A 22,022-nucleotide genomic window follows, 5' to 3' on the forward strand; every position below is an offset into this window, starting at 1 on the left:
AAATGTGATAGCCTCAAGCCTATACCACAGAACAAACATTAACTGCAGAGCAATTAATTATCATATTACCTGTTTGGAGTTAATAACAGTATCAAGTCCGCAAGCCAACAACTTCAGGGAATTTATATATGTATATATACACGCACCTGTGTATAGAGTAAAGAACAAAACCGGGGCCGTACCACAGAACTGGCCCAAGAAACCTGTCCTCCAGAAAACAAATGGAAACAAAGGAAACACAGGTCACATAGAGACTACAGAAGGGATTTACTGGAAGGCAATCCTCACAGCTCAGGAATGCAAAATACAGCTGTAGACAGACTGCTTTGTTCAAGTCCTCCTCTTTCTTCAATAGCCTGTCTCCACTACACACACAACCTGCTGATTGACTGATACTTTGCCTTCTCCTTTAGGAAAAAGAAACCTACAGGAAAAGCCTAGAGTAAATAAAACCTCTTTCACATCATCTCCAAAAATGAAATCAGGATTTATTCTTTTTTAAAAGGACATATATTCAGAGAACCCAATTTTATAGAGGTTTAAGATACCTCTCAGAAGGTAGAAGCATTGGTTTTGTTTCGGTAAGGGCAAGATCATTGCAATAACACACATCAGCATATTTACTCATCTTGTCAAGGTTGCCTCAGGTAAAGAATTCAAATTCTGAGGTGGATGAAGTATGAACAATCTTGAATAGGGAGAAATTAAGGTAGGGAATAATGAGTTAGCAGCTCCAAACCATGCAGTCAATTAAAAACAGAAAGTGAAGAAGATATACTGCTAATGCTTTGTGTTCCATGCTTATCTGCAGAACTTCTGATCTCCAAAAACATGTGCCCTGCACATTTGAGAGGATTGAGCTCACTTGCTGCAATTCCTTCTCTTCCTCTGTCAGCTGTTCTCACTCTAGGAGGCAGGAAATGTAGGATTAGCAGGAGTACTAATGGTCAATTGCTATTTCACTGTTACTGCTATGTTGAGCCATGCACACCTCAGAGGAGATACCTGTCTCCAGCTGCTAAGTTGACTCTTCCATTTCCTGACAGATGATTGCATGTGTATAATTTGTGCTAACAAAAAGAGTGAAAGTTGCCATACATTCATTATCACTTCTCCTGTGTCAGACACCTGTACAGAACAACCACCACAAGATCAGTCTTCCTCTGATACTTGTTTCACCAAGGTTTGAACTAAGGGTGCTTGTTACTCCCATATGTGTACTCCAAAATTAAATATTGTGTCAGCAGTATTGTGTCTTGTGACATGGAAAGAAACTCCAACACTGAATAGTTTTTAACCAAACATGTTTTAATGAAGATATTCAGTACATATTTTATTTCAGCAAAACAGTTTTCAAGTTACATGACTGAAGGCACATATTTGTGAATCCATGGTGCAAAATTTGACACTCTTGTGTAGACACCAGGGAAATTTGGTCTTCCACATCCATAACCCCAGCTAACAATGCCAGTCAAAAACCATTTTCCATCTCCATTGCTTTGACATGACAATGGTCCACCAGAATCACCCTAAAAAGAAAATATTAAGTTGTATGCAGTTATAATCTGGAAAATAAAAACTGGGACAAAATTCAACGGGAGACATTTTGCACAAATAATTGAAGTAGTGCTTATATTTTCCTCACTCACATACTTCAAACCAGAGTCAATAGTTCTATGGGTTTTCTGTTTGTTTAATTGAAGCAGATGGGATCACACAGTTGTACCAAAGTTTACTCTTTCACATGAGAGAGGACTAGCTGTCATTCTTCAAATGAATTAATATACTACTTTTTGTGAGTTGTATTTCAAAACGACAAATAACTTCGTAGCCTCAAACTAAAAGTTAAACCCCACATCTGCTACTTAATATGTATGTTCATTTAGAGGCTACACACCTGAGGACTCCCAACAGCAAGCTTTTCTAAAAAACTCAAAATTGTTTTAATATTTTTTAATATTAGAATATTTAATAGTCAATACAACTTTCTTCAAATTAAGAGCACATGGAAATGGACTGTGATCCATCAATATTTTTTCTTAAAAAACAAACAAAAACAAACAAACAAAAAAAAAAAACACTGTTGTCCTATAGTAGACACTAGCTAGCAGATAATGCTTAGGGGTACCACAATGCTTTTAGAATCAAGGCAGTTGAAACAAAGTTTGTAATAGACTTCAAAGTTTTATATAGAATAATAATGCTACAGGACAATGCAAACAGTACTCTTCCTTTACAGGGTAATTCTTCTGGAATAATATTGGCAGAAGTTCAAGCAAAAGATTTGGATCACTCTTTTACTTCCTTGTAAGACTCTGTTGTAGACAACTCCTCTGAAACAGCTGTTAGTAAACTGAGCTTTACCAAAGCATTGAATGTAAAAAAAAATATTTACAAAAGCAAAAACTGAGTTGGTAAGATTTAGATGTTTGCAAAGGAAATGCTTTCCTTCTACACATTTTCTGCTATAGCCAGTGAACTATTTTGCTTTAACTTTTATAGGATTGTAGGACATTCCATGATCATCCTGAATTCTCATAAAATTATTAAAGATTAAACATAGATCTTTTTTTCATGTTTGACAATTGACAATTTTGCATTTAGAGTCAAGCATTCAATTTATTCTTTAGTTACTCGGACAAAAAGAAACTGGAACAGCAGCATTTTTCACAAAACAGAAATCTCACAAATCTATCAGCTCTAATAACTGCCAGACATATTCAGACATCATTTTTCCTTACAGAAATGCAGACAAACAACCTCTGAATTATGCCTTTCATTGGCTGTCTTGAGTGCCCAAAAAGACAACTGAAGAAACAGATTCTCCAGTTAATGAAAATGATGCTTGCTGTCAAGTCTCATGAGCTGCTAATAAACAGCCAGTGCATTACACTCTTAGAAAACACTAAGATATTACTTGCCATGAGAACCATTGTGATCCGTCTCACTTTTATATAGAGCAGTGAAAGCTAGAACACCTTGAAGATACCAGATCTCCATTATAAAAAAAAAGACAATTTTACCCAGCAAAACAAACAAGAAGTAAATTCAGAATTTCACATTTATTATCTCAAAGAATTGCCAGATCAGAAGACATATTATACATTTGAAATTTTATGTCTAGTTGTCTGCAACTCATCAGACAGCCCTGTATTTCCACACTAGGGGGGATGAATCCTGAAAAGAGACAAGCTAGCTTCTCAATTTCTTTTTTCAGTTTAGAGACCCTCTTGCCAGAAACAGCCTACCTTCATCATGCTTTTAGGACTTGCAAATCCATTGGACCTTGGCCTGCAATTGAAACTTCACCAAGCCATTCATTCACACAAAACAGGAAATCTCTGAGAATACCCAAATGACAGACTGGCTGTTGAACAGCTCTTTTACATAGTTGTGTTTCAGAACCAAACCGTACATACCACATGGTGGTTTGCCACTAAGTTCTAACATCTCGTCATGCAACAATGAAAGACAAAAACTCTATGTGAGGAGTGATAAGATACATACTTTGCACCCATCTCTTTTTCCAGACATTAGTCCTGCACAAAACATCCTAGCTGTGATAATCCCATATGTGGAATGACATAGTGATTGGTCAATAATTTCTACTTCTGCTTTCTGAAGAATCGCAGCACCTTCCTCCCCTGGAAAACAAAATGAAAGAAGGATGATTCAACAGAGCTTAACATATTACTTGTCTACTGAAGGCAAAACCAAGAAGTCTTCAGAAAATATCCCCACATACTTTTGAACTCCAAGCCGTTTCGTATTGCAAACAACTAACTCCCAAAAGTACAGAAATCTTCTTCCAGCAGGCATTTGTGTAACATGATCATGGTTCCTTGGCCACGCCAAAGGCAATGGCCTAATCATTAAGGTTGTCCAAAAAGCCTTTTGCAATGCCTTTTGCAAAATGTCTCAAGATTTACTAATTTGGGAAGATTCTACTTTAGGAAAAAAAATAGAATCTTATAAAGGTATTTGGATTTTAACAAGACAGATCTGCAGTTAGGGTGGTGTGTTTGAAGAGGCTAGATCCAAAACTAAAATCACAGATCAGTGTTACACATCGGAAATCTCTTTTGGCAGCTTAAAAGTTTAGACATATCTCAAATTCTGCCCTCTCTATCCAAATGTTTTGTTAAAAGACATCTTTTCTGCAAAATATACATTTTTGGTAAAGCAGAATTAAACTGAACTGTTCTGTCTTTTCAGCACAAAAGCTGTAATAATATCATGAGGTCCTCTCAAAAAAGGGTATAGCCAAAGAAATTTCACCAACATAGTCAAATGTGCAAATTTCAGGTTTGTTTCATGTTTAGATAAAGGTAGTGTATACTAAAATATACACTTATTTAAAAGACTGATTTGACAAATTATGTAAACTGATGAAAAAAAGGAAAAAGACGAAAACAAAGAGGGAAATGAAAGAGGAGCAAAGGGAAAAGAACACTTCTTCCTCTCCTTTTTGAGGTATTGAGTTCATTTTTCAAATCATCATGTTTTAAAATTTCATAGATGACTAATCAATAGGTCAAGGAGACATCATACTACACATTTGTATCAAAATCATGACATGGTAGGATGGTTGTACTTGGTTCACAACCATACATTCTCACAGCTACTTGCAGAGCCCAAACGTAATTTGGAAGATGTTGATTCTGGCTGAGAGCATCAAGTCAAAATACTGGAGGCTGCCTCCTTGCTGCTACACTTCACCACGTGTTTGCTTCTCGCACTGTCATCTGAGAGTGGAGGGACAGGATGGAGACAGCCACCCTGAGATGGCAGGCAAAGCCAAGCCAGGGCAGCCCTGGAGGTGCAGGCAAACTGCCTAAGTCAGGTCCATCCCAGCAGACTGGAGGTTTGGAGTGGTGGTGGTGATGTGACTGATGCTGGAAGAAGTGTTCACACCTGCGTTTCCTCATCTGGGGGCATTTCAAAGGCAGATCTTGGCTTTCAGACATAGACTGCCTGGGCTGCCGCCACCACAGAGCCTACCCAACAGCACACAGGTGCTGGCAGCCACTATACCATCACCCAGTCCTTTCCTAAGCCCTGCTTTCTGTTACTGGATGGCTACAACAAGGGACAAAAGGTACTAGCACTTGTGCAAAAGAAAAGGCAGCCTGGGACAAGGTGTGGGAGAGGACCAGCCCACCATTACAGGTGCAGCCATTTTGTCAATAGGGTGTCCATTTTGTCACGCCACACCCTGAGGGTACAGCTGGTGGTGTCTTGCAGGCGGCTCCTGAGGCTGCAGGCCTCAGGGCTCATCCTGAAGAGGTTGAAGGCAGGAGTAGGGAAAATTAGGTTCAATTCCCCTGCAGCAGGCAAGGAAGAGTCTATTTAGGCAGGTTAATGAAACTCTAACAAAGAGGAGAAACATCACTGTATGACATAAGAAAGAGTGCAGCTCCCTGCCAATCTTACCCAACAGAAGCACGGAGTACTTCCAGATCCGCAGGACTGGCAGCTAATTTTCCTAAGTGTATAAAGTTACGTACATATAAGAACCGACTTCCAGAGGAAACTAGATTCAAAACATTACAATTTTCTGCATGCTTCAGGCATGCAAGAACAGCAGGTGTCCTGCACACAAACCTGCAGCTGATCACCTGGGGAAGAAAAAGTTAACTCAACTGATGGTATTAAACTCACCCACTTCCTGCTTTTGGCCCCAACCTGTTATCCAACATTTGTCACCACTGCGGACTTTGTGTGAAAATGGAGGTACGCAGATTGGCTGAATGACGTGGCTCATTGTTTCTGGCCATGGTTTGCTCAGCTGTAGCAATGCAATGTCATAGTCATAGTTCCTGCTGTTGTAGTATTCATGGACGATGATCCGTCTCACTGAAGATACAAACTTTGCACGGCCTTGTGTTTGCATCCCCAAGTGAGCATGCCACGCTCTGGGGTCAGCCAGCCTGGTTGGGAACACAAACACATGCCATCTCTTCAAAAAGTACCCCATAATGCACCACCCTCCCCAACAGTGGGCCAAGGAAATAAGGGCACATCACACCTTAGTACAGTTCAAACTCTGGAAGTTAAAAGTGTTCCAGAACACTAGTGATATTTGGGATAGGGTTGGGGGGGGGGGGGGGGGGGGGGGAGGGGAAGACTGCTTACTTGCTCCCTTGAAAGCAGTGAGCTGCAGATACAAGCCATTCTTTTGATATCACTGATGCCCCACAGTAAGCAGCTCCCATAAAATGGAGGCTGACCTGCCATGGCCATTCGCCTTCCTTTGTATTTGTACCACCTACAATCCGAGAGATGAGATTGCTGCTCTTGCTGCTGCCACAACCTGAAAGGGATATTTCAAGTTACTACCTCTGTCCTGTGTGCTTTCCTTTAGTGAGAGTGCTTCCCACATAGTGCTTGAAAGAATCTTGCACTTTAAAATGTTTTTAAATTCATTTCCTTGCCCTGATCAGAAAACTTGTCTGTCCATCTAGTCTGTTCCTGAAATGAGATGACACCATAAAAAAAGTCACTGGCCTGGGAAATAAAACTTTCTATTGTAGCTCTGCCACAGAAATTGGCCTCTAAATCTTTCTTGCGTCAGAAATGTCAGAGGATCCATTGATTTAACAAGCATCACAATTAATATGTAAAAACAGACAATCCGTCATCTCTTTTTACTACTCATTTCAGTTAGTCCTGAACTGAAAGGAGTGCTTCTGGAGGGAAGGAAGTTCAGGAGCATCTGCATACTTATTTCCAAATTATTGCCAAAAATGAGTATGAGAAAGATACTTATAGCTATGTATGCAGAGTTTGGTCATTTATTACTTCAGAAACCAGGTAATCCAATCACTAATTTGCAATGGAAGCAACTGAAAGTCTGAAAGCATTGTATATTGCTAACTCAGAAGTGAGTAAGTCATGCCTCATCACAAAAAGCTTCACACTATTTTGAAGAAGGATTGTGCTATAGGACCTTGTATCCTTCTCTTACAGGCATATAAAGCCTCGGCTCAGGAGTTTTGGTCCCATGCTCCCATAGACAGGTGCTAACACTTCCCAGCACCCAACCAAAGAGTCAAAAACAGCATTAGCATTTCCGAACTCAAGTAGGCATATAATTCATCTTTTAAGATGTCATACTTAATCCAAGGCAGGTGCTGGCAGGTTTAACATATAGGTAACATTGCAGGAACAGCTGAAGGCCAGACAAAATACCCTAGGACATTCAGTTTAAGCAAATGAATTCTAACCCATTTTTTTAATTCCTACTGCAGTAACAATCGTGTTTATTTATATATGTGTATTTACGCTGTATAATATATATTATTTTACATATATATGTAATGTATTATAATAATATAACACATTCAGATATTATAATGTTATATATATATAACAATATAAAAGAGCCAAAAAAAGTTGTGCAGAGGTTACTTTAGGAAGGTTTAAGATTATAACCTAGACTGATGTTATGGGATGTTGAGATCTTCACCATCAAGAGACAGAAATGAAGCGTGTTTCTCAACGCAGATACAGCACTCCAGCAGTATAAATACTGTCCGACTCCAACTAAAGTACTCAACTCTGCTGGAAACTGTAAGAACACTGCCTTTCCAGCTGGCCAAGTTAATTCTGTAGTTACCCCAGGTTCTCTGTTCCTTAACCTAGCTGCAATAAACATTATAACTAAGACTCCTCATAGCGGTAAGCCCAATCTCCCACAAACACTGCAACCAGACCCGACATAAGCTGGTAGCAGACTGTTATCCTACTATCACTGAGCAGATACAATAAAAACCTCACTACGTGCTGCTGTATGAGTTATACAAGCTCCGAAAGAGGAAGAAATAAAAAGGCTTTCAAGTGTGAAATGTTTGAAGTTCAAACAAGTGGGAGGGACTTACTGCAGCTGCTTTCATCACTTCCATCGGTACAGTCCATGGTCCCATCGCATTTTGCATTTTGTTTCTTAATGCATATGTTGTTCCTGCACTTAAATGTGTGATTGGTGCAAGGAATACCTGAAATAGTTGTGTGGAAAAAAAAGGAAGAATATTGGACCAGGTTTACTTGTCTACACATCTGCATACATGAAATTCATACATGTATCAACAGGCAGTAGGGAATGTAGCAAGAAAGCACTTGGTCTGAGATGGCTTAAGCCAGCCTTTAAGTTGAACAAGCTATTCAAGTAGAGCTGCATCTAAACTAGTGCCTGTATCAAGCTGGCAGAGTTTTTGAACATGGATTTCCTCTCATCTGTTCTCAAAGCACTAGTGAGCATAGGTATACTATCAAAAACTTGCCAGTAGAGTAAGTGCTAGGCAAGAAAGAAAAGAACATCCAGTACTCTGGAAATAAACCCTCTTTATATCTCAGCATTACCTGTGAAACAAAAGATGGCAGTGAAAGCCATCTTACTAATTGTAGCCAGTTAAACTGCATTCCCAAGCCTGGTGTTTTCCTATTTCTCTGTGGCTTGCAATAAAGGATTCCACTGAAAAGCAATCTGTTTTTCTTCTTCACATAAAGAAATATCCTGTAACCATTTACAGACTGTCAAAGTTAAAAAGGTCATACGTATTAACATTTCTTTTAAAACGTTTATTTAAAAACTTGCAGCACTTCTTGGTTGGTCTCCCTCTCACATGCTATGGTGTCCATTGGTTCTAAGTTAAAGAAATGGCAGATTGAAAACTTTCCTGTGCCTACTGCCAGACTTACATTTACATTGCATTTTAAAAGACATTAGCCTTATAAGCCTGAAAACTGTTCCAAAGAAACAGTCCTCTGTCCTCTTTATAGTTATTTTACAGATGGTAAAACAGATCCAGGAAATCATTTGCAAAGATTTTGCTTTAGGGAGATAAAATTTGGGAATCAAACTTTAGGTTTCTAGATCCCCATTTGCGGTAGTATTTCAACAGAAATAGATGTTCATGATCTCCTTGAAAAAAATTAAATCAATAACTCTTTGTTTACAGGCATATCAGAAAACTGAACAGAATTATATATCCTGTGTTAGATTTGATAGTGCCTCTTAGCTCTTTGAATACTGCATCAAGTATTTAAATCAAGATTGAATAAATGATAGAAGGGGGAGGAAGAAAAAAAACACCACCAACAAAAAAAAGAGTAGCCTTACTGTTGGTACAGTTCTGCTCATCGTTTCCATTCTCACAATCACTTACTCCATTGCAGACAAGCAAGTTATCCTGTATCGCAAAGCTGGAGTTACAGTTCCACTCAGGGACAACTTTAAAACATGAATCAAATCAGTTTCAGAAGCATACTTATAATGTTAACACTACTCTTCTGACCATGTCCAGGTATCACTTTCATAGCTCATTGCACTCTACAAGGATGAGTATGAGTGCTGCATTATGCATAGAGAAAATAAAGTGCAAAAAGACTTCAGTAACCCATTCCAGTTCACACATTGCCCCAAGTGGAGTGGCTCATGCTCTTTCAACCATTGACATTTATCATCACTCTCATCTATTCTATCCACAATTTCTCATTTCCTCATGAAAATAATTCATCTCAAAAATAGGATGTAACTTTATAAGCATATATCACAGAAAGAAAACCTGAATTCCAACCTCTTACAATTATTCTTGCACATTAATTCTCTTCCTCTTGCTTTTCTATGTCATACCTTCTTCATTCTTAGTTCTTTCCTGTGCTGATTAATTATGAATTAAACATGCAAGACACCAACTGATAGTCTGAACCTGGAAACTCAAAGAAAGCTAGAAACATCTTCTCTTTTTTCCTCCCCTCTAAAAGTTTCACCTTTTTTTAGCTGCCTTTTAAGACTTCAGACTAGAGAATACATTTAGGGGTTTTGCATCCAGATCTCTAGTAAATAAATACAAACCACAAAAGAGTTCATCACTTTCGTCGAAGCAATTGTTTATCCCATCACAGCGCTGCATCTGCTGGATGCATAAGCCAGTGGAGCACTTGAAATATCCAGGTGGACATGCTGGAGGTTTAACAAAAAGCAAACAAACAAAAAAGCAGCTTAGAATGCCTTCCTCTAAAGGACACTCTCACTATCAATAGCCAGTAAGTTAGTATACTGTATTAAGGTGACTTATGAATTACAGAAATGTTAGCCTTTTAACATAAAGTCATGAAGTTAGCATCTTTTTACATACTCCACAGATATCCAATGCATAAAAGAGCTCTGGTGTGGTAAATAGCTATGGCTAGAAAACACTGTTTCTCTACTGCTTTAACATCAATGTTTATAAGACTAACATAGGAAAAAGTTTCAGTAAATAGTTGTCTGTTTCAGGACTTGAAAAATCTGATAGTTGGAAAACAGTTTTGGAAACTCTTTGAGATGTTTTTTAGCTCAGATTTCTGCTTACACACGAAGCATTTAAACCAATGGAAACGCTGGAATAAGCGGTTGGTTATTCAGTACAGTTCATTATTGTGTTCATTACCTGGAGCTTTTTATGGTAATAGGAAGATTGTTTTCATTGCCAAAGTTTTGTTTGCAAATAGGAATAACAGGCTTCAGTTGACTGACGCACATCATCTGACAGATTCCAGTGTATGACATGAAATTTTTTCAGGTTTTACTAAATAGGAAGTAAATAGCTAGCAGAGCTATTGGCACAGGTAGAAGCTAGTGTGGGGCTTGAGGAGTTCACCAGGCCCATGCATGCTCTGGCCACACAGGAAGCTTTAAGAGCTGTGCAGAAGAGAAAAGACTGTATATGCACAGGAAACCAGAGCATGCTGCACATGCCCACAAACCTTTGCCACATAGCCTTGATGTGCTATAAAAGGCTCTTTTCTAGTCACCTAAAAAAGTAAAATCAGCAAATAAACAACACAACATCACAATTTCCTGCATAAAGATAGTTAAGTCCCACTGAACCTGAAGTGTTCAGCTTTACAGGGCTGAAATACAAAGATGGGTTGAAAAAAATAAAAATCCATCTTACGCTGGCTGATGTTATAGCTGCCATACTCCACCAGAAGTGGCTTCTCTGACACCTTTGAACTGCACTGAAGCTCAACATTAACAGCAGAGCTTGCAATATGAAAGACTGTTTGGTGATCGACATAGTAACCACAGTACCTAAAAGAAATCAAAAGTTCTAAAGCAGCCTTCACATCAGGATTGCCTTACATACAATTTTAACATCAACATTACAATACAGTCAGCTAGCACGCTTTAATTAAGAACCAACATCTAAAACAGTACCCAAGTTCTGAAAAACATTACTCATGATCCACCATTCCTCAGTACAATATCCCACACACGTTCAAGCAGAATGTTTCACCAGAAAGTTGAGAAGACTGTCAAACACGGTACTTTTGTCAACACTGCTGATAATTACCTTCAAAAGATTTGAATTTTGGCAAAGGCAGAAGCAATTTGGTGGGAAGGGAAACATCAGCATAGTTTAGCTGCTCTCATTTTGAGGAGTACTCCTAACAAAGAGCACACAGGGCATTGGTCTGACTGCATTGGAGGCAGAGGGAAAAAGATTTGGGGAAACTAGAAATATTTCTAGGTAGCTACCCAGCTTAATACCATTAAGATCGCAAAGTTTAACCTTTGAAAGACGTCTTCAAATAACTAGTCTAGATGAAAAGATTCCTTGGATGTGCATCTATGTTAAGCAGCCATTTTGGCAAAGAGCTTCCTTGAACTTCTGCCTGGGTGCCACTTAACTTGGAGAAACCTAAAAGAACCTTCATCAGAGATACCAAAGACATTGCAACTGGCATTTATATGCTACTCCAGCTAAGGAAAACCAACAAACAAACTCCAACCTCTTTAAAAGGATACGGTTGCCGTATGATGGTTTGAAAAGTAGAGACCATTTCAAGTGTAGGAAAACTTCGAAGATTGACAGTTTAGGTTGCACAAGAAGTAGAAATAAAAGCCCGTCTCCTCTGCCCCACCAAACCAACCCAAAAACTCAACACTTATAAGGAAGACATGTGGCTTCAAGACTCCTGTCAAGAGAAGTACTTACTAGGCTAAATAGATGTAAGAGCAGAAGCAGCTGTATTGATTCTTGGCACATTTAGCATATACATTTCCTTGACAGCAGTGCAAAGGAACACAGTGCAGTTCAAGTGATCTTGAACAACAAAATGAGTTATTTTATTGTTAAATGTATTACTGCAGTATTATCCTGAGATAAATATTTTTCTCATTTATTTTGGCAACACCAAAAGGATAGCTGAGAATGAAGGGGAGCCATTGCATTGCTTCAGTGCTGCTCTTCATATCAATGAATGCAGGAAAATTGGGCAGTGATTTCCATGGGGATGGATGTTGTCTGATGTCCTGTGCACCCTACTGAAGCATGCCATAGGGAGCGGCCACCCTTGCTCATACATTTTCCCTAAGTGCTTTGTTTCACTCTGCGAAAATGAAACATCCTTTTAACAGGCCTAGGAGGTAACTCCAACAATGTCAAAAAGAAGTGAACATAACAGGAGACCGCTCTCACACATCCTGAAGACAGTGTCAAGGAATGTTTTACAGCTTTCTACTATAATAAAGTTAACTGTCGAGGGAACAACAACAAAATCTGTCAAAGCTGAGAGTGAAGACCTTCCTGCTACAGAAAGTCTTCTTCTCGCTCATTTTAGTGTCTGTCATGTCATCACTGTCCCCAGCCTAAAACAGCCCGCCTAAGCGCATAGCATAAGGTTTGCAAGCCATCTGATTCTCCTTAACTAACCCACAGATGTTTTCTCTTTCTCCTTCTGTCAGTTACATAGACACAACTTCCCTTGACACCCTCTCAAAAAAAAAAAAAAAAAGTCACAGACTGCTTTATGTGGGTGAGAAGCGGTCAATTCAATCTCATCTCACCAGCAATCGAGGAAGCTCCTGACCATCTGTGAAAGAGCTGAGACAGCTAGATGAAGGAAGCTGTGTCCTGTACACAGTAAGAAATGTCATATGCTTTGGAGGGTTGTAGGAGAGCTGCATATCCTTGTGAGCCTTCTACTAATGCTTTACTAGCCCTTTTTCCAGGTCCAGGGCCAATAGAAGTTGCAAAGCACCATCTGTAACTCTGCAGCAGAACTAAAGAAAGAAAATAAAGAAGGTGATCGTGTCCCATACACTGAAGCAGGGAATGGGTTGCCTTTTCAGGGGATGAATAGATGTGTGCACCCTGTTGCAGGGTAAGTGGGACATTGCACCAAGGCATTTAAAAACAAAACAAAACACTGGCTATTTCTTAGCTCCCATACATCTCTAATGTTCTGCTCACAAGGGACTAGCTGATCTCTCTGCCAATGAGAATTTTAGCTAAAGCAGTTACTCAGCTGAAACTCTTCCAACTGGGCAGATCAACACACACCCATCCTCTGGAATAACGACAAGAACAAACTGAATGGTCATGTTCACTGCCTCTGGTTAGATAAAGCTGACCCTAGAAGGTTGAAAAAAACCTTATCTGCACCATATTCATGGTCACAGTCTTAGTGTACAAAAATCAACTTTCTGAATCTTCCTAACCTTTTTGACACAAGGTAGCAGAATGTGCATGCTCTAAGTTGCAATTGCAGGGAGCTGAAAAACTGGTGTGTTCTGCCGTTTGCTTCCCTCCACATCCCAATTTCATTAACCCTTAAAGTTTGGAGGGAAAAATGCAAATATCAAAACATTTCATACTTTGTCATTATTTTCCATGGAAAGTAAGCATAGAAATGAAGATCACTGAGTTCAGTTCTGTGAAAAAGATATTTTCTAAAGAAAATTCATATTGGCCTACTTACATCAGCAGCAACTAGCAACAGAAATTAGAAGCATGCATTCTTCTGCAGTACTTTAAAACTAGCCACAAATGCATTTCAGAAGATCATACTGCAACATTTGATTCTGTGAAATGTTTAATCGGTAAGCTTATTTAAAAGCTGGTCATTCAAAGAGAGAATCTTTGTAATACGAACCCATCATCAGTTTTTTCTTCAGATTTTACCTTTATTTGATGCATCTCTCAGCAACCTCTAACATCTCAAATCCTTCCAATTATGACATAAAAAGAAGACCAAAAGAAACACACAAATGCTCCATGTTGTCTGTTCTGACTGGCTTTTTTCATGCCCATGTTGTCCAGCCACCAATTGCTATCAAGACAATGTTGGTAACATCACGAAAACTGACTTTTCTCTATATATAAGTACAATATAGCTTAGTTTCAGTGACGAGTTCAGAAATTCAGTTTCAAGTCTGATCTTATTGATGTTTCCGTTTGAACAAAATTTTTAAAAATAGAGTCCCACTTCCCAAATCTAGCCTCGCTTCATCATCCAGTGACTGAAAGACGATTTTTAAAATTGCAGAAAAAAATTGGTAGAAAAAAGTATATGAAAAAGCAGCAGTAGCAGCAGTATTTAAATACAAACCACTTAAATATGGTGTGTCTTGGCAATCAATCTGTGCAGCGTCTCTTTCAAGAGCCCATGACTGGAAAACAGAAGCGGTTACTCTTCTACTCCCAATAATCTCATTGTAATACCTTTTCACTGAAAAGTTAATTAGGTTCAGTGTCCTCATTAGCAATCATAGAATTAAGTTACACCTAAAAGTAGTTGTTTTTTTTGTTTGTTTTTTTTGTTTTTTTTTTTTTTTCAGTGATCACAGAAAACCCAAAACTACGTTAGGGTTTACTGGACATCCATTTTCACCCACTCTTCCCATTTCTTTCCCTTAAGAGAGCACCAAGGGCCCTTATTTTCATCTTTTCGGTACTTTTCATTAGAATTTTTTTTTTTATTCTATTTATGAAGATTGAGTTACATTATCAGCCAAAGTGAAACAAGAATTATAAGAGGCACCAGTGAAGTATCTCTGTCTTTGTGTAAACTTTCCAAGTGAACTGCAGTAGTGATGGGAAAGTCTGTTTTGATAATGTTAGTTTAGTAACTCATGCAGAAGTACTTACATGTGTTCGTTAATTTTCCACCATCCTCGTTCACAGCCTTTAATATTCTTCTCACTGATGGTATAGTTATGAAACTTCAGAGCTATACCAAGGTTCTTCTGTGGAGTCTGTTGTGAGTAAGAAGGACAGCGCATGCAGGCTTCCTTTTCCTTTTGTGGATATAGCACATGAAAGTCTTTAGGCTTATCTCAGCAATTATAGTGCTTGGCAGTGCCAAGCTCTGGGAGCTGTGCTGACTTCTCCAGCTCAACAGCCAGCACCTGAGACACCCGCCAGCTATTCAGTCCTCAGCAAAAGGAAAGGTTGGCAAAGGGCCACCACAGCTGCAGGCTCTCTTCCCCTCTGGCCAATAGCCCTTTCATCTTCAAAAAGCCACTGGCTGTAGACAGAAGGCAGCTTTTGTGTCAAGATCAAAGCATTCAGACATATCTAAATTTACTTGTGCAGGGACAGACAGCCCCAGCAGATTGTTAGCTAAGATACTGTACCGAATACCTGTACTGCCTTGGGAATGCGGGGAGTTATTTCTACCACAATATTGTAGTCTTTGCTAGCACCTGTTCAGCCAAGGACTTGCTAGTATTTTACAGAATGTTTTCACTGGCAGTATCTTGAAGATTCATGATCAATTATAGCTTCCTTTATTAAAAGGAACAGAACCTTTTAAAAAGAACATGGCCATGTCTTGCAAAAGCAAGGGCTGATTCAGGGCAAGAATCCAGAAATGAAGACTCTTCTCCTTCTTTCTCACAGGAAATATATAATACGGGAAATGAGGGAAATTTCAACATTGAACTATGGGGAAATTAAACAGTTTTAGGAAATAGTATGGGCAACTTCCAAGACTAAACTGGGCAACCTTTCCCTGAGAAGTCCAGGCTGAATTGAGGACATGAAGTTAAGCAAAAAAAATCATTGACTTAGTTTTCTAAAGGGAGAAAAGGATGTAGGTCCTAGTTAACTAGACTTCATTCAAATTGTTATAATTCTACTTGGGCAACCAGTAACTTAAGAAGGAAAATGGACAAAGAGTAGACTGTATTGTATCCACTGCCTTGTTCTTTAGAGATAAAAACCCTTGGATACCAACCAGGTACCAGAAGAGTTCCCAAAAATATCAATCTTTCAGTTTGTTTTATTTGTTGTTTTGGAGACTGATCATGCTATAAAAGAGGATGTACTAATCAATTTTGTTCAGACACCACACCACACAGGGAAGAAGGGCAACACTTAACAGAAAGAACAAGCTCTTAAGGCCATCCAGAAAACAAAAGAGAGCTAAGGCAGTGCATAAGGTTATGCATTTGAAGGCTGACTGATGAGAAACACTACAATAAATTGTGAGCTTGGGAATTTGAACCAGTAAAGAAGGATAGAGATTTTGTATAGTCAATCACAGTATGACTTTAATGCACTAATATAACTTGACTGTGATGGGGAAACCATAAATCAAAGATCATCAGGTGCTACATTTCTGATAGCAGAAAACCTACTATCAGATTTTCTGGAATAACTGGAAGAGACAACAAGGTGTGACAAAATTAACCAGAAATTTAAATTTATTTAAGATATTTGTTTTCAGGAAAGTACCTGAAAAGACACAGAGAAAGGATACTAGGGAAAAAAAAAAAAAAAGAGACCAAGAAAAAGGTCTGTGGGGTTGTGCTGATTGGACAGACCATCTCTGAAGACAAAAATTCAATTTATTTTGCATAACATAGGAGTTATCAGAGAAGCAGCAGTACTAACTAGGTTAGAGGACAAAAGTTTATTTTTGGTCTCCCCCCCCAAATTTTGGGGGTTGGAAGGAGGGGAAGAAAAAACATTTAAGTCTTGCATTCTCTTCAGTGAAGCAATTCTGTAAGCTGAACATCAAAATGTATTTCATCTCAGCTCTTTACCTTTGTAACAAATAGGACAGCTTAGGAATTATGTTCTGTTTGTTAAGAATAAGGGCAAAGAAAACAAAATAACTGTGCACAACGACTATTCAGCTGTGCTATTTCTATAAAGTACCACATCTATGAGGATGCAGATTACTCCCTACTCAATTGTTCCTTCTATGCGCACAGGCACTGTATGCTCAAAAAAAAAAAAAAAAGTAACAGCGCTTAGAGAGAAAGAAATCTGTATTACCTGGAAGTTCCATGCACAAAGACATTTTGGAGGGTAATAGCTTGGATAATAGGGACTTGTGATTCTCCCTTCATAGCCAATCTTCTCTTTTGTTGCTATTGCTTTTCCACACCCTGGGCGGGGGGGGAAGGAGGCAAGAGTTGGTAAACCTTAATCTATTTCCAACAAAGCTATTCAGTGGTCTAGGCATTCAATTTTATCACAAGTGTTTCACTGTAAAACAGGACAGCTACAGAGTTATGTTTATCTAGGTTAGGGTTGTAATAAATTCACTGTAAATCCAATGCTGCAGACAGATAAGGCTCATAAAAGTCTAGGAACGCTTGCTGAAATACTCTGCTTAGTGTGCCTCTCACAAAACAGAAAGTTCATATTGTCTGTTAGATGCTTTAAGACTGTCAGAAATTACCCTAACCTCTTGTTTCAGCTCAAAGGTTTGGGAATGACAAAATGATTTTTCGTTCTTTAAATAAAGCCCTTTACAGGGCTGTTGACTTTTATTTTGTCTATACAGGACCAGAAGAAAACATTGTCAAGCTTTCTGTCAGCTATTTCACTACAGGCTGTTCTGTGAACAAGTCTTAGTGAGCAGTGTTGCACATCAAGGCATCCGCATCACAGTAGTACATGAGGATCTCTAGTCTTAAAATGCAACCAGTTAGAACAAGAATGGACGTGCTAATCTAATCAGCCTCCCAGAAGCCAAAATGTCTTTTTATTAAGGATTAAGACAACTCATTAAAGCAAACAAAACAAACAGTAAAAATATAGCCCTGAATTTAAAGTTAATTATGATGCAGAATTCATCACATGCTTTTATGAGGGCATTTCAGTGCTTAGTTATTCTCACCTTCTGCTTACCTTATGTAGCACCTTTCTGAGCAGCTTAATTACAGCCTAATTTCCTTGTATTGGATTGTGTTATACTTGTGTCTTTGTGTTGCTAGGGTGACAATCCTTGTACTATTTGTGATTATGATCAAACCATTTCTTAAAGCTTTGAGCAATAAGAAGCAGAAAAGAGACTTGATGACCAAACATCACTGAATCCTATGTGTTAATGAGGCAGAGACCAATAGCAAAAGGCAGACAGAGCTACTGAAGCTTTGTACTCTGAAAGTAGTTTTCAGTGCTAAGCAATTTCCACCTTTAACATCATCACCATGTCCCAAAGTAGGAGAAAGAGCACAGCCACACCTGGAATAACAACTCCATCTACTGGCACATTGGAGTCCTGACCAATTGAATTCAGTCAGGGTTGGTTTCAGCCTTCTATATGTTTGTATTTCATATAGACAGCTAATCCAAACAGCTGAAATTACTCAAGAAGAAGGCAGCCACTTAGTAATGCAGAGAAGTTGAAAAAGAGAGACAGGGATGTGGGAGGAAAAAACAAACAAACAAAAAACCACAGAGATACAGATTTGCAAGGAGTCATTTATCTATAGTTAGGACCATGCTAGCCACGTGGGGCTTTGAGATAGAAACAATACAACAAATGCATTCCCAAACACATTACAAACCTACTTTCTTGTGTAATGACCTCAAAATAGCCATGGAATTCCTTCCGTTCATTTATCTGTGCTGCCTTAAACATTACCAGCATGAGGTTATTTGTGGACACAAGTGACACCAATGAATCGGCTGGCTCGCACGCTCTGAGGAGGAATAATGGAGAGTACATATCTAAGCCATTTGTATCAACAATACATTGCTCTCATTCTTTGCTTTCCACTGCTACAGTACTCATGTACTTCAAAGCCTAGTGGGGGGAAAAAACAAAAAGCCATGCTCTTATGCACTGGCCTTTTAAGAAAAAGGCCAGTTAGAAACACCTGAAACCTCTACAGGTACTAGTAAGTGAATGTCATCTGCTGCTTTACAGAGAAGTCAGTGAATGTTTCAGGTCACTGGAGAACAGATCTCTAAGATGACTGGAAGGCTCTCTTTTGAGGCTTATATACACACCGACAGGCCAGAGAAAAGGCTTTCAATGGTCAAAACACTGAGCTCTTCATCCACTTGATGGAGATGCTCCCCTCACCTTTCAGTCTGACAGAGTCCTATGGAATTAGTTACCAGGAATTTCATTCAAAAATTCCCAAACAAAAATTCTAGATCATAAAAGATAAAAATAAGTAGTAGTTCACATGCCTTGATACATCAGTTTCAACTCTAGATTTTAATAACAGTCTGAACAACTCAAATAAAGCAGCTTAAAAAGGCACTAAAGAAAAAAATAAAGTATACAAAGAATCAGGATACTTAGTTTTACAACTTCAGTCTTCCTAAGAACACTAGTCTTCATAGGGAAGTAAAGTTCACTTATAGGATGGAATTTTGACTATTTGTTTTAGTTAACATGTTTCCTGACAAGAAAAATTCCACCCACCAATGTATGAACTTTTCATATTTTGATATGTAGGTGAGGATACGGTCTATCTGAAGAATAACAAAGCATCTGAAGAATATTTAGCTATCTCTTTAATTACTTTTCCACTTTTTGGGGGGAAGTAATTTTGGTGTTCTGTATATAACATGAAGATGAGAGTACTTTAAGCAAAGCAAAAAAAAAAACAGATGACAAATCTTCAGGAAAAAAAGAATGTCAATGACTTCTCAATTAAAATTTTACTCACCGGTACAGTATCTTATGTTTGATTGGCATCAGAGAGTCATAAATGGTTAGCGAGTCAGTGATGCAGTTATCTGCTCCAATCTGAAGGGATACTATTGAAAGACGAATAAGATGACCCACTAATGCAATCAGTTTAAGATAGCAGATCGTTCCCCCTGAGGTAGCATGGATATCCAAAGGAAAGTGCTCATGTAGACGATCAGCATGCAGATCGTACATACAATTTGTTCCTGTGAAACATATTTCCAACACTGAACACCTGCTCTGAAACTGGTAAATCCATTTATGGGAGTACAAAAAAATCCTATATATAATTATGAAGTAAAGCAACCTACAAAAGCATATCCAAACAGAAAAAACAAAGTAGCCTATGCTGCTCACTGTTTTCATCTCAGTTACAAGTCTCTGGTCAAGGAAATGTCTATTCATAAAGCTGCAGAGCTTGGCAAACAGCACTGTAAATAAAAACTTGTAGGGGTACTGGTACCAAAGCACTCCCATTTTGTACAACACACATTTGCTGTTAACAAATCTCTGTGGAACCTCCAGAGGATAAATGACTTAAACAGTTGTTTCCTGGGAAACATTCATCTACTGTCAGGATAGAAATCAGCTGCTCTCCTCTACAAGTATTTGGATATTTATTTAAAAAATATAAACATACATTTTCATACTACTCTAGGTTTTATAGATTAGTGCTCAAAAATCAAGCTACTCAATGTTTTATGTGAAATGAGCTGGACATGCTACAACAGATTCACCTATTAATTCAGGTTGTAAGGGATGCTAGGACCTTCGTTGTTCAACTTCCTACTCAAAGCAAGGTCAAAAGGAATTTGAACCAGGATTTTCTTATGTCAGATCCTGAAAACTTTTGCAGCATTAGAAGTCACTGATAGAAATGGAAGTACTGTGAAATATACGCAGTACAGACTAGCCTACACAACCTAGTTTTACTAAAAAAATAAGAAGTAAAATAAAATCAAAATCCCATTTGTGTCATAACTTAGACAAGAGTCACCAGAAAATTACCCTACTTCCATCCAATTTTCTAATTAAGCTAATACAATTGTGGCTTTCAAGTCAAATATATTAACGTCTTTGTTTCAATTTGATGTTCCAGTTCCCATTCAACAAAAAGCTTAGGGATTTTTTTTGTTTGGTCATACTTAGAGCTCTTAACATAGCTCTTTGAAAGGTGAGAAGAAACAAAAGAACAAATTAGGGACAATAAGACCCACAGTGAATATTTGCATGAATCTCTGCCTATTACAGAAACAAGTCTCTGAAATAGTTACCGTAGTGGAACATCAGTTAGAGCACTGTGGAATTTTGCCATCAATTGTTAACTAGCAGTTAAAAGGCCAACGTTTACTTTGAGTCAACCAAGACAGGAAATAGCAGGCTTTGTCTGACTTCCACTTCTAATTTATAGCCTTCAAACAAACGTTATAAATGCTTATGAACAGTTTGTAAGAGTCACATGCTCTCCGAGTTCAGTTACGGTTATAACTATTTAAAGCTTTGGTTGACCCATTGTTCTTCCTTCTTCTTTTGTATCTTCCCTGTAATTTTTTTTTCTTTTAATAATAGTTTTTTGCTGCTTGTTTACTCAGCCTTAACGAAGCCAGTTTTGATCATATGAAACTCTGTAGAATTATGTGACTGCCTTTATTGCTACTACGCAATTAACAATGTGACTAGCTTGCTGCTGGTGAAGCATGGTGCATTTAAGTCAGAGCTAACCCTAAATCAAGGAGCAATGTAAGCATACCAGTTTGAAACCGAAGCTAGGTACAATCATTATCCAAAGAGACCCTGCTCAGCCATACAGCGTGGCAATGCAAGTCAGTTGCACCAGCTGAATCTGTACAAGTCCTTTATCCAACCCATCCTTTAAGAAACCTCCATCCCAGTACTGAGTCTAAACCAATTACTAGCTACATCTTCATTAAAAAGTTACTCTATTGCCCTCAAAATACAACACAGTGATCTATTCCACATAGTGGTGAACACAACTGGGATGTACTTTTAGACTGTGCATGTCTTCTTGTAAAGTCTCTGCACACCACCGAAGAACCCCACTGGGAGATGTAGAACACAAAACCAAGGAGGTATATGAATAGTGTCTCCCATTACCCTGGAAAAATTGAACTACTTAGACTAACTTCTGCTAGGGAACCCATTCAAAAGAAAAACACAACATTAATCTTGGAGAAAAGGGAGTAAAGGAGGATAAAGGATGGATAAAAGTATTACTGTTGTTTAGGGTGAAACCCAAAAAATAAATTCAAATTCAGTGCTGCCCAGGTTAGCAAAAGTTAGAGTGA

General features: G+C 38.5%; 1 protein-coding gene across 1 annotated transcript in view; it reads right to left on the reverse strand.

The window, feature by feature from the left end:
- Positions 1 to 1,358: 1,358 nt before the first annotated feature.
- Positions 1,359 to 22,022, reverse strand: part of TMPRSS7 (transmembrane serine protease 7) — a 31,867-nt gene continuing 11,203 nt past the window's right edge. Inside the window, exons 7-18 of the mRNA XM_035540487.2 lie at positions 19,694 to 19,922; positions 18,582 to 18,712; positions 17,055 to 17,167; positions 14,919 to 15,025; positions 10,941 to 11,077; positions 9,857 to 9,964; positions 9,122 to 9,232; positions 7,881 to 7,997; positions 6,136 to 6,313; positions 5,662 to 5,930; positions 3,508 to 3,644; positions 1,359 to 1,529 (exon numbers count right to left, since the gene is read on the reverse strand). Of these exons, the coding sequence (XP_035396380.2) occupies positions 1,359 to 1,529; positions 3,508 to 3,644; positions 5,662 to 5,930; positions 6,136 to 6,313; positions 7,881 to 7,997; positions 9,122 to 9,232; positions 9,857 to 9,964; positions 10,941 to 11,077; positions 14,919 to 15,025; positions 17,055 to 17,167; positions 18,582 to 18,712; positions 19,694 to 19,922 (1,808 nt within the window). The remainder of the gene's footprint in view (positions 1,530 to 3,507; positions 3,645 to 5,661; positions 5,931 to 6,135; positions 6,314 to 7,880; positions 7,998 to 9,121; positions 9,233 to 9,856; positions 9,965 to 10,940; positions 11,078 to 14,918; positions 15,026 to 17,054; positions 17,168 to 18,581; positions 18,713 to 19,693; positions 19,923 to 22,022) is intronic.

Source organism: Cygnus atratus, chromosome 1 (genome assembly GCF_013377495.2).
Source record: "Cygnus atratus isolate AKBS03 ecotype Queensland, Australia chromosome 1, CAtr_DNAZoo_HiC_assembly, whole genome shotgun sequence".
In the NCBI taxonomy this organism is placed as follows: Eukaryota; Metazoa; Chordata; class Aves; order Anseriformes; family Anatidae; genus Cygnus; species Cygnus atratus.